At 34.7% G+C, this 12,684-nt stretch overlaps 1 protein-coding gene across 15 annotated transcripts; it reads right to left on the bottom strand.

The window, feature by feature from the left end:
* Positions 1–567: 567 nt before the first annotated feature.
* LOC127811404 (imidazoleglycerol-phosphate dehydratase 1, chloroplastic) lies at positions 568–8,701 on the bottom strand. 15 transcript variants are annotated; one of them, XM_052351229.1, is made up of 10 exons: positions 8,412–8,698; positions 8,198–8,319; positions 5,764–5,868; positions 5,314–5,406; positions 4,326–4,400; positions 3,986–4,115; positions 2,939–3,001; positions 1,929–1,997; positions 1,724–1,833; positions 1,221–1,302 (listed from the first exon to the last, which is right to left on the bottom strand). In XM_052351229.1, exons 1-9 carry the CDS (start codon positions 8,635–8,637, stop codon positions 1,802–1,804), a joined length of 915 nt encoding a protein of 304 aa, XP_052207189.1. In that variant the 5' UTR covers positions 8,638–8,698; the 3' UTR covers positions 1,221–1,302; positions 1,724–1,801. The 15 variants fall into 15 exon arrangements, with proteins under 15 accessions (XP_052207199.1, XP_052207200.1, XP_052207189.1 ...); XM_052351233.1 differs by lacking the exon at positions 1,929–1,997 and adding an exon at positions 3,392–3,476 and having other exon boundaries at positions 1,263–1,302; XM_052351231.1 differs by lacking the exon at positions 1,929–1,997 and adding an exon at positions 3,392–3,476 and having other exon boundaries at positions 1,271–1,302; positions 1,724–1,839.
* Between the last annotated feature and the right edge of the window lie 3,983 nt (positions 8,702–12,684).

Here is a 12,684-nt window from a genome sequence, read left to right as displayed (position 1 = left end):
TCTTAAACAATCCCACTTGATTGTATCATACTTATCTAATTGAAGCCAATATTGATTCAGTGCATTCAGTATTGGATAGCATCGAAATCCCTTTGCCTCAAATCATCTAAGATGCTCTCAATTTCAAACAGTTCAAACGTATTATCCACATATCAATAGACTTCCCATATCTCATATGTCTTTTCATAAAACAAGAAACTTTCACCAATTTCATTGGTTTGAAATTTATGAGCCAAAACATGACCATATCGTTCTCGTATTTCCATGTCCAAATCTTTGGGTCCTCCTTCTTTGGTTAACTTGTAACTCCTGTGAGATAGTTGTCTTTTCCTTTTTCGTAGATGAACATCATCATGGATTAGAACCATTGTAGATAATTCTGGTTGTGGCCAATGATGGTGAACACCTGTGTTGTTGGCAGGACATGGATGATCTCCAAAGATAAATTCCTCTTTTCAGCCATGGTGTGGTTCGTGAGAGTTTAAGGTTTTGTTTAGATTGACTCTAATACCATATAGAAAGTTGTAGGGAGAAGAGATAATTTTATTTATCTGTCCAATAGAAATATACATATAAAAGACTAAACCTTCTAAGTTCTTATTATGAGATTTATATACATTTAATTAGAAAGTTACAACTACACTAAATTAAGAAACTTACCCCTAGTTTTGAGAGGGATTTATTCTCCACTCAAACTAGGAAACAAATTACTAGACTCTACGAAATAAGGAAATTAAGAAACAGGTTAATGAGACAGCTAATGCTGAGATTCTCCACAAGATTGGATACGAGAATCGTCCTAATAACACATCAAATCTGTAAATTGAAACACTGAATATTAAATGTGGCACTACTCGGTATTAACTTGCTCGTGCATAGCAACATACATGCATAGTCACGAAGACTTCTTCTTGTCGAATGTGACCGTGCCCATGGCTTACCAAGTACCTGCTGTAGTACATGCATATAATGTAGTTCCAGTTCACTCTACCAAGTTCCGAAATGCCCCTTAAATCAAACTACAAAATCGTTCAGCTTATTCCAACACCTTGAAATGCCCATTGCACCAGTTATTGTTGGCTGTTGGCTTGCTGCTTCAGCATTTAAAACTGGACTGGTGTAATAGAAGATGACAACTGCAAATATAATAGGCAAACGAAACTTAAAAGAGTTGTAAACAGGTGGAAAGGAGAGGAGAGGAGGTGATGATATCATCGTACCTCACTGTAATAATCAGCCATCCAACTTCTACTTCTGCCCTGGTGATCGCAATGTCAGGTTCGTGATAGAATCCCTTTTGAGCTGCATGGCAGGGAGGGGGGTTGGGAAAACGAAGGTAAAAAAAGGTTTCTACATCAAGTTTCCTATCTGTGCGTATTTGCAGGAAAAAGTCAGCCTAAATAATATCAACTGGTCTAAGGAACATAGTAAGTTCTACTGCTGTTTTCACGATCCGGGAAAATCTACAATAGCTCCATGACTTGTAGCATAGCAGAAAGGTTCGTCTTTATGTCAACAATTTCAAAATAATTTCACACTTAAATTCTTTTCAACTTTCAGAAATTATTGTATAGCTTCTGAACCAAATTAAGATAAAAGGGCAGAGAAATAAACCAAGCATTCATAGTAAATCTGTTGCAAAATAAAACAATAAGATTAATGGTCTCTTTTTTGGGACTATGGCGCTTGAAATTCATGCAATTACTCCAAGAAAATATCAAACCTTGGCACAGTCCCAAGACGACGTGGATCATATTCTGTTGCTTGCCTTAATGCTCTTGCAAAAGCCTTAAAAGTTGCCTCAATTATGTGGTGAGAATTTTTTCCAGCTAGCTGTTTCTGGCAAAAATGAATACATTATTACATGGCACAGCCGATAAAAATAAAGAACTGGAAGAAGTAATCACGTCAAAGCAGAAGCAACCCACAAAAAGATCTGTAAGATTTCAGATGATGTGCAGCACTGAAGTTAAAAGATTTCTCCACCACCACCGCATCTTTTACCAGCACCAAAAAAAAAAAAAAAGTGAACCAAATGCACAAGGCTCTCGGAACATAAAGATATATATAATGTCCAGGAAACTGGAAATTTCCGGCCCTTTGTTCAATTTAGAATTTCACAAATTCAGGAAAAATACTGCAACAATTAACTCTCTCCAGACAATTTAGTTACTGTAGTTGTCTCTCTCCCTCAGTGCCTGTCTATAGATTTCCCTTCACATATATGATAAGTATTCTACTTAAATTGAAGGCTCAACTTGTTAGGAAGTAAAATAATTTTTTTCTATTTTTCGGTGTTTCGTTGTAGATAAATATGAAAAATATTTTTCTTATCAAATTTGGAAAGTCCTGATCCCGAATGCTCATGGTCCATGAGTCATGGAGGCTCTTTGGAGGAAATAGAAGGAGAGAGATGACTAAGCAGAAAAACATTGCTTTTCTGGAAATATTTTTTATGCTAATCCGAACACTGAAAAATAAAAATATTTTACATGTAAACAAACACAGCCTTAGTCTTTCACCAACCCAAACAATAGCCACACAGACATGCATATCATACACAAGAAGTGCCCAGACACAACCAAATATATTGTTCATATCTTCTTTCAAGAGATAATCAGGAGGCAATATTAGTACAAATCAGTCCAAAGCATTTAGTTATGTAATAAGAATTTACTTGACCATGTTGACATCCATGACACAGGAAATAGTGGTGTGGCTTCTATTATCTATTTTCCTGGACAAAATTTTCCAAATTCAAAAATTATTTTTTAATCCAAAATTTTTCTCTAAAAAAAGCATTTCTAGGTAAATTTTGTTTCCAAGAAGGCAGGCCTTCATGCCTTCCTCAAAATTCTGCAAATAAAGCCACCAAGGTGGAAAGGTCTCTGAAATATCATCACCCATTGAAATAACAAGAAAGCTTTATCATTGTTACCTGCCGGATGTGGAGTGTCATACCAGAAGTATTGACCAGAGACTGGAAAAAGTGCTCCACCAGCTGGGCATAACAAAAGAGATTTATTAAAAGAAAACAGTAGAAAGCAATCAAATGACAAAGCCATCAAAATGCATGCTGGATTGCCACAAATTCATTTACAACATCATTGAAGCTGTAAATGAATAGTTCTTACTATATAACCAGTTCAACAAAAATCTTTGATATGGACGAACAAAACCAAGACTGTCAAGTTACATAACTACCACATTGGGGGAAAAAAAGTTGCGTAACTACCAAACTTATCACTTGTACATTAGACCCTTAAATGAAAAATAAAAATGGAAAGAAGATCAAAAATTGCATCAAGAAGCACAATTGCTAGTATGGACAAAAGTGTCATCGGTTCAAACCTCTCTGGTGGCAAGACCACACACAGATTTGTGTGCTTACCTGTTGCATGTGGTTTGTGTGCTATTCTGTTTCCCCAATGAGTTTACCCAATGCAAACCTAATAGGCAGTGGCTTGGGTTCTCATCTACCAAAAAAAGAAAGTGCCCAAAGTTATTCTCTCCAGATCAATTAACATGATGTAACTTTAAGTTCTTCATTTGTCATTATTCTGATCAGCTGTTATCTGAGTGAGCTGCACTCTTTCTGCAGCAAGATTTGTATTAGTTAGTGGACTGCAATGCAATTGTGTGGTCAATTTAAGAATTTTAGTCAATCAAGGATGCAAATTTGGATGTGGTATGCCCTTTAAAATTTGTTAGATGTGAAGAGGCTAGAGGCTTATTTAAATAACATGGAAATTGAAAAACAAGATTTTGGTATGGCTTTCCTGACATTTTCTTTAGCATTACAACTCTATGTTGAAGGCATTCCCCCCATTCACAGCTGGCCCCAAGCCAAATAGAGGAGAGTTGCATTAAGTAGCAGACAACAAGCATTAAACATGTTAGATATTTTATTATGAACTCTAGGCAAAATAGTTAGCCATGGATACAGATAATTGCAGAGTGGGAGAATTTATGTAGGCAACTCCACCTAGTGCGATTAACTCCCGTGATTTGATTATGACAGGAAAAAGATTGTAGAACGCAAGGAAACAACTCGAGAGGCAATAATACTCATTTTCACATGCAGCGTTCAAGAATGATGTGCAGCATTTCTTTCCCTGGGCCACGAAAAGGGTTAAGATGACATAAGATAAATAGTAAATCTGAGCTTGGTGGGAAGCCTGGCATATGATTTTGTTAAAAGCAAGTTGCTGGGCATAAATATGATTTTGTTATTACTCATTCAAGTATATTGTATTCAACTCCAAAGAGGCAGAAGCAAATGAAAGAATGAATTGTAGATGAGAAATAAAAAAGAAACAGGCTACCTGTGTATCATATGTTCCAACTCTTTGAGTAGGTATCTGTAAACCATAACTTAAATGTGGCCGTCCAGATAAATCCTAAAACAGAAATACAAATAAACAAGCATATCAAGAAGTTTGCAAAAACTTAGATCACATAATAAACCCTTAGAATAAGGTAATAAAATCTATACAAAATATTTTTTATAAGATTTTCTTTCTCCCAATAATTTTCCTTTCCTTTGGTGTGTGTGGGTTTTTTTTTTTTTTTTTTTTTTTTTTGGGGGGGGGGGGGTGTGGTTATGGAATCCAATGAATTGAAGTACAACTCTAAATTTGTTAGGATAACATCGCAGTGAAGGGCTCCAGCAGATGAGATGAGATATATCTTTGTTATACATATAGAGAAAAAAAATCCTGAAAACTAAAAGAAAATGCCTGAGAAGAACAACATGCAAGGCTGCTGATGTTTTCTGGATAGTAATTAAGTAGTTTTCATTATACGGCTCCTGTATAAAAAAAGACTCTACTCAATCAATCCCAGATTATTGAATGAATGTCAATTGCCAAGCAGATAACAAAAAAAGGAGGAGAGGAGAAAGAAGAAGGTGGCAAGATTAACATTATTGGTTGTCCGAATGAAGTCATTCAATGATGACATATTACTGTAAAGTGAACAAGATTTTCTACAACACAAAGCATAAACCTGTAGTCATAAGTTTTCCCAGTAGAAAAGATTAACCGGATAAATTGTTGATGTCCATTTTTCTGTATCACACAAGCCTGATACATATTTTCAGTGGCAGATATATAAGACTGGTCTTTGGTTTCTGATAAAAGAGATTTTAGCATCCATCCCTTGTCATCTGAAGTGCTTCAAGATTGCAACCAAGCACACATTGAGGCACTATGCAGCCAAGAATTAAATACAAGCCCGCACTGCTCTTAGGGTAATATCTCAAATTATTGAAAAAGTTCCCTTCATTAAGTCCCATATAAACTGGTGGCATACCAGTGAAACATGTATTAGTGCTTCGTCAAGTGGAGCAGAGAAGTCACCAAATCGGTTAATTCCTCTTCTATCACCAAGCGCCTGCAGTAAAGCCTGCATGAACCAGTAAAATCTTAAGATCTAAGCTTATATATGTTCATGTAATATCAGGAGCTACAATAGCATGGTGACATAGTTTAGATCACTATATTAACTTGACACATACATTGAATTCAACAAGTAAAAAGAGAAAGATGTTTAGTTAGCAACAACAACAATATATAAAGCCTTAATCCCACCATGAAGGGTAGGCTACATGAATTCTAGCACACCAATAATTTCCATCTACGGTCTAATCTAAAGGAACATGGTACAAAATAGCATGGGAAAACAGTATTGACTTCGACTTACATCCTAAGATATAGAAGGAATAAGCAGTGCAAGATTGAATGGAAGCCTTTAGGAAATTACCGTTCCAATGGCAAGGGCAACATCTTCGTTTGTGTGATGATCATCAATATGAGTGTCACCAGTAGCCTTCACATGCACGTCGAATAACCCATGTGAAGCAAGTTGCTGACACACCACCAAGAAGGGGGGGGGGGGGGGGGGGGACAAAATATAATAGTAAATTTGAGTATATAAATATCTTATAGTGGCAGTATAAAAAGCAGAAAAAATGGATCCAAGAAAAAAACATCAAACCATCTTTCTTGACCTAAGGAAAAGAAGAGAAATATTTAACAGAATAAGTCTGGGTTTAGATAACAGGAAATAAGATTTGGAACAAAAATCTCATTCTAAGTCTCCTTAATTCTAACATTTGGGTACTCCAGCTGCAAGTGTGGACCATGACTATAGATAGGGTCAGCATGTGATGCTTAAAGTTGTGAGGAGGCATTTTGTGTAGTGAGATGTGCATGCCTTAGAAGTGCTGACAAGCATCCACAAGAAGTGGTTCCAGATATGAAGGATTAAACAGGTATGATATACGCAATTGACATACAACAAAATACGTGTTGGACATAGAGTCCAATGGTGATAACTTGCCACATACATCAAAACATGTGCAATACCCATTAATGATAATTCAATCAAAATTGTGTAGTATGCACTTTGAAATGAGTGTCATATCCACTTTCAACACATGTCGAACACACACTTATTGGACAAGCTAAAAATATATGTGGCACATCTCTCAATGTGTGAAATTCTGATAACTTGTCAAATGCATTAAAATATGTGTCAAACATGGATTCCATAGTGGTGGTTACTGTACAAGGTTCACCCCTTAAGGCACATTTCTTTCTTTATATACATTCACAGTTACCCTTCAAAAAGACAAAAGAAATGTGTCTATTTGAAGTTGTAATGCTTACATTTTGTTCTTTTTTTGGGTATGTTTTTAGGTAATTTGGATGTTGATTGGTATCTTTGGCTTGTATTTTTATCTACTCTTGATGGATAATGAACCTAGGTTTTCCTTGCAGTCAAGGAATCTATCAATTGTGTTACATGCATTTTATGTAAATTGGATAGTAATTGGTATCGGTGATGTGCTCATGATGGATAATTTATTGATTATTGAACCTAAGTATTCTTTGAAGGCAATTGTGGAATATATGAATTGTGTTGCTTTAATATGTTAAATAATGTTTAAATTGAAAATTTGAAATAAATTGCTGTTATATCAAGTACTCCTTGTGATTTGGATATTATTTTTATAGCAATAACAGAAAAATGATAAAAAGAACAACTTCAACCATATTATTGTATATATATTCTTATTTACTCCAAATCATAATATCTCGTGATTCTATGTAAGTCTATATCTGTCTTCACTTTCATATGTGGGGTATTTACATTTAGCTATGTTTGGTGCTCATGTAGAGAGTGGAAGCATCATTTTTGGAAGGAGTTGAAGTGTACACAATGCATAGCTTGAAAGTTTTGAATGGGGGGATCTCCTTTTTCTCAATTGACAAGGCCGTTCCCTAGTAAATTTGCAATCAAATTTTTATAATGTGTTAAGAAGACCTGTGTGTCCTGGTTGACTTACTAGAGCTTCTTTTTCCTTTGGCTTTTCATATTTTCTAGAACAAGGAGCTTCATGCATTGGGAATGCCTTTTATATTTTCTACAGGATCTGCCCAGCATAGAACTTTTTATAACATTACTTAGTAAAAGAATGGAAAACATGAACACACTAAACATCTCGTTTCCTTCCCTTGTTCATTCTAAAAAAAAAAAAGGCATCCTCAATGCATGAGGGCTCCTGCTTTGCGCAAGGGTCTGGGGGAGGACAAAGTTCATACTAAGCTTTCCAATAAAGAATCCCTAACTAAACCCAAAGCTTGAATTGCATTGTCACGTGTCTTACTAACAACAAGAGATTGTTCAGAATGGGGATCTTTATTTGATTCCCAATCCGGCCAAATAAATGCAGCCCAATTTATGTTTTTGGACACGCAAAGTGGAAAAATGATTTTAAAAAAAATCCTTATACACGTCTCAGCTGAGTGGAAGTTCAGCATTACTCAGTTGCTGTACTAAGAATTTCAATCTAGTTAAATTGAATGCTAAATAATTTATAACTTCATCTACACACTTAGTGGGTTGTGCTATTTTGAAGTTCGCTAGAAATTGAATATGCGCTCACCCAATATTGGCACAACACATAAATTTCTACTGAAATAGAGTGAGTTTCAACCATTTTTCCTAAACCTTCTCCTTCGTCCTAACAAACAGAACCACCAATACCAAATCGAAGCATCTACGTGTCTTAAACCAATTTCTCACTGCTCACTGCCTCAAATTACATATTTCCGCATAAATCCAGTGAAGTTGGTCGAAACAAAAGAATCACAGAAGCTGAAAGTTGAAGATATCGAAAAGAGAGACTAACGTCCAACATATGGTCGAGAAATGGAATCCCAGTACTGCTATCAGCTTCACCAGAACCATCCAAGTTTATCCTCACCGACACATCCGTCTCCTTCGTAACCCTCTTCACCTCTCCGACTCGACCTCCAACAAAGGAAAAAGGAAACAACTAAAAAGCAGCCTCAATTTTGAAAATCGGCACAGAATAGAATAGAGAATGAATTTAGAGAGTTTACCAATGTTGGCTGGTGGCGACGTCGTTGGAGAGGCATGACAGGTTGTTCGCTGAGAGTTCATCGGACCGAGGCTGTGGCGGAGATGTCCGAAGGAAAGCGGGGAACGCCGTTGAAAGCGAAGTGCGATGAGAGTCTCCCGTGGAACCGTAGATTTCGGTAGCTGAGAATAAGAAGTAGAGGAAGAAGAAGGAGAGGTCAGAGGATGAGAAGAGATGGAAAGGGCCATGTGCACGGCGACCCAAATTGGGTGTGTTCGGTAGAGAAAATACAGAGACTGTAAAACCCAAATGTTTTTGTGATTTTATTTAATAGTTTTCATTTTAGCAAGAAGGATTTAATTTCTGAAATTAATTATAATCTTAACCCACGCTCTAACTCGAATCCCCGAGATATGCCTTTGCACATGTGGCACATCACGTGTCAATTTTAAATGGGACTCATGCTGACTAAAAAAAAAATAAAAATCATATGAGTTTAGTTAAATTCACGTGGAATCGAAAATTGAAACTCTAGTTTCAAATCAAGAAGAGTTGAAGCGAAAGGCGAAAATGGGAAGAGAATGACATGAAGAGCAATCGAAGGCCAATGACGACATTGAAGACGAAGCAATCGAAGGACGAATAAGACAAAGTATAAGTGATCTATTGTCAATGTTTAAGTTTGAACAAGAACTTATGGGTACATAAATGAATCAGACTCTTTGCCCTACGAGTCTGATCGGACTTATCTGCTTTATTTTTGTATTTTTTTCCTTTGCTTATGATGACATTTTCAACTTTTGTTGAAGTGTTTTTAAACATTTGTGAATGTAACTAATGAAACCCAAAATATGGAAATGAATCATACTCTTCATTGCGATTGGTTTGAGTCCGAAAAAGAGTCCAATTGAACTTGTCGTCAAGTTATTTTTTGTTGGAGTGTTATTAAGAATTTGTGAATGAACATAAAAGCCAAAAATAAAAAAATGAATTGGACTCTTCAACGCGATCGGTCTCTTGAAGATCCAAACAATAACATTTCAATCAAACTCTCGATTGGACTCTTCAATCATTTTGATCTTCAAGAGTCCGATGATAAAATTGTTTGGATCTGAAAGAGTTCGATCGATCTGAAAGAGTCCAATCGGACTCTTTTTAGTATTTTTTTTTTCTCTTCCAATTAGTTTGTTAAATTTTGTATTGTTATTTTTATTTTATTTTATTTTTTTTAAAAGAATCCGAACAAGAGTCCAATCGGACTAATTAAGAGTTCGATCGGACTTTTCGTGAAATTATTTGTTAGTGATTTTTTTTTTTTAAAGTGAGAATTTAACCTTTTGTTTGAGTATTTTTAAGAATTCGTGGATGAGACTCATGTAACACAATACCCTTTTTTAAGAATCGAATCGGACTCTTGATTAGATTTTTCAATCATCTATCATCAAGAGTCCGAATAACAATACTGTTTGAATCTTAAAGAATTCGATGAAAAGGTTGATCAGACTATTGATTAGACTTTTCAATCATCTATCATTAAGAGTTTGAATGACAATACCATTTGAATCTGAAAAGAGTCCGATGAAAAAGGTGATCGAACTCTTTATCAGTCCGATTGGACTCTTGTTCGGACTCTTTCAAATCCAAACAGTATTATCATTTGAAAATCTTATATCGAAATGAACGATCGAGTGGCTGAAATGACTAATCTCATAAATTATCAAAGGGTCCTTCTGTAATTAGTATTGGGAGAATTCTCGTTTAGTTACGATGGAAAGTTTAAATTTGAATTCCCTATTTTTTTTTATGATCAAAAAATAAAAGGATAAAAAGATAAGTAGATAAGGTAATAAAGATAACGCCAACAATTTTAATAATTTAAAATTTTTAATTTAAATTTGTAAATTAGTACCTATAATTTAAGATATATATTCTTATTTTTCATAACATATTTTGTATAATGGTGTGTATATATATCCCAAAACAAATCTTGTCTTGTCTTTCTTCATTTCTCTTTTGTCAATTTTGAAAGTTTTTGTTGTCATTTTATGTCTCAAGTTTTTATATTGGCTCAATATTTTTAACATTGTTCCTGTGATCTTTTTTATTAGTACAAGTATAAAAGAAGAGTTTGTTAAAACTTGAGAGAATAACCGTATAAACACCATTTTCAACTTAAATGGAAATGAGATATATATTCTTTTAAGTCAATGCTTGTTTTAAAGGGTAAAATTAAAAAACTGTCATTGAATTTTAAAGTTATAATTATTTATTCACTGAACTTTACTCAACATCAATCATCCATCACTTGTTATAACTCTGTTAGCTATTACAAACGAAAAATACTAACAGAATCTAATGTGGCTAACGAAATCTGACGTAACAAAAATTAATTTAACATACACTCATTGAACTTTAAAAATGTAACTACTTACTCACTAAATTTTGATCAACGTCAACCATCCATCATCTCGTTACATCACAGTCTAATCTTGAAACATATTAAAAGATTTTTGTATGCATTTGAGATCATTTATTTCTAAAATCAAAAGTCAAAAACTAAACTAATGATTCAAATTAAAAAAACTATTGATGCAAACCAAAAGTAAAAAAAAATATCTATTTAGATTTTTTTTATCTCTATTACAAACAACAAAATTCAACATATTCAATAATGAGACCAAAAGCCAAAAACTAAATGTATGTCAGTCATCGAATATGACCAATTTGGTCATCCACTGAAGGTATGTCGATCATCGGATATGACCAATTTGGTCTCATTATTAAATATATTTTTTGTGAATTTTGTTGTTCGTAATGAAGGTAAAAAATTAAATACATTTTTTATGAATTTCGTTGTTCATAATGGAGGTAAAAAAATCTAAGCAAATTTTTGTTGTTTACTTTTAGTTTGCATCAATAGTTTTTTTAATTTGAATCATTAGTTTAGTTTTTGACTTTTGGTTTGAGAAGTAAGTGATTTCAAATGCATACAAAAATGATGATACTGGACCGATCACCGAATTCTGCCTCAAAACAAGTACCTGCAAGGGCGGAGCCTTTAATCCCCCGGGAAAACTCCGACGCTTAAGTTAGTAGAAAAAAATACCTGAAATGGAAAGTCACACAGTAGTCAAATAATCCATACCTGTAGAAGTTGACTTCTATTTAAAGATGGCGTAGAACATACTCTGAAAAGATAAGATAACTTCTGAACAAGTCGTTGGAGATAATCTCGGTTGATCAAGTCAGTTTCGTTCAAAATCAAATATGAGATGGAGATCTAGATGACACGTGGCGCTTCATGAGACAGGCACGTGGCGGTACCAGGTTAGTAGTCTCCGAGGGTAATATAGTAATTTTGTCATTAGTAAAATATCCCCTCATCACTTGCCCCCAACTCCTTGAGTTGTGAGGGTGAGGAGCTCAGGCAACTGAAGGTGTAGTCTTCTGAGCTTTTCTACTTTCCTGTAAAAAAAAAAAAAATTTGCAAAAAATAAATAAGATTAACGATCTCCATTATTGTCCCATCACCCTTCTCATGGCCCTCCAAGGACTCTATAAAAAGGGATGTGGGTATGATCCCCTCTTCCTAAGAATTATTGGAGTGAGAGCATGCTTGGAGTAGAGTAAAAAGGTAAGAGGTCTCCCATCTTTTCTTTCTTTTTTTTTATTCCATTTTATTTTATTATTATTATTTTTTTGTTTTTTTTATTTTATTTTGGCGTGGCTGAGACCACTAGTCTCGGCCATGCTAGTGGAGGCCTCGGCCTCGGCTGCACGGCCGAGGTCGTGCGGCTCGGCCACGCGTGGGTCCTGCTGCCCCCCCTTTTTTTTTTCAGTATCATCAAAAAATCTTTTAATATGTTTCAAGATCAGACGGTGATGTAACGGATATTTCAAGATTAGATGGAGATGTACTGGGGTGATGGATAGTTGACGTTGAGCAAAGTTCAGTGAGTAAGTAGTTACATTTTTAAAATTCAATGAGTATATGTTAAATTAATTTTTGCCACGTCAGATTCCGTTAACATTTTCTGTTTGTAATAGTTAACGAAGTTATAACAAGTGATGGATGGTTGACGTTGAGTAAAGTTCAATGAATAACTGGTTATAATTTAAAGTTCAATGAGTAAATAATTACAACCTTAAAGTTTAATGACTGTTTATTAAAATTTGAGAGAATAACCGTATAAATACTATTTTCACCTTAAATAGAGAGGAGGTATATATTCTATTAAGTCAATGCTCGCATGTTTTAAACTATCAATTGAACTTTCTATTTTATAACATTTTTA

The sequence above is a fragment of the Diospyros lotus genome, chromosome 10, assembly GCF_014633365.1.
Source record: "Diospyros lotus cultivar Yz01 chromosome 10, ASM1463336v1, whole genome shotgun sequence".
NCBI classification, from domain to species: Eukaryota; Viridiplantae; Streptophyta; class Magnoliopsida; order Ericales; family Ebenaceae; genus Diospyros; species Diospyros lotus.
Note: the sequence above shows the minus strand (reverse complement) of the source record. Positions and strands in the feature narration are given on the sequence as shown.

Bases quoted from the DNA above. Each gene is read 5' to 3' on its own strand.
- LOC127811404 (XM_052351229.1), bottom strand. From the start codon at position 8,637: ATGGCCCTTTCCATCTCTTCTCATCCTCTGACCTCTCCTTCTTCTTCC. The intron at 8,320-8,411 runs GTAAACTCTCTA...CCTTTGTTGGAG, and splicing joins GTCGCCACCAGCCAACATTG to GTCGAGTCGGAGAGGTGAAG. The intron at 1,834-1,928 runs GTGGGTTGCTTC...TGCCAGAAACAG, and splicing joins GAAATCTTACAGATCTTTTT to CTAGCTGGAAAAAATTCTCA.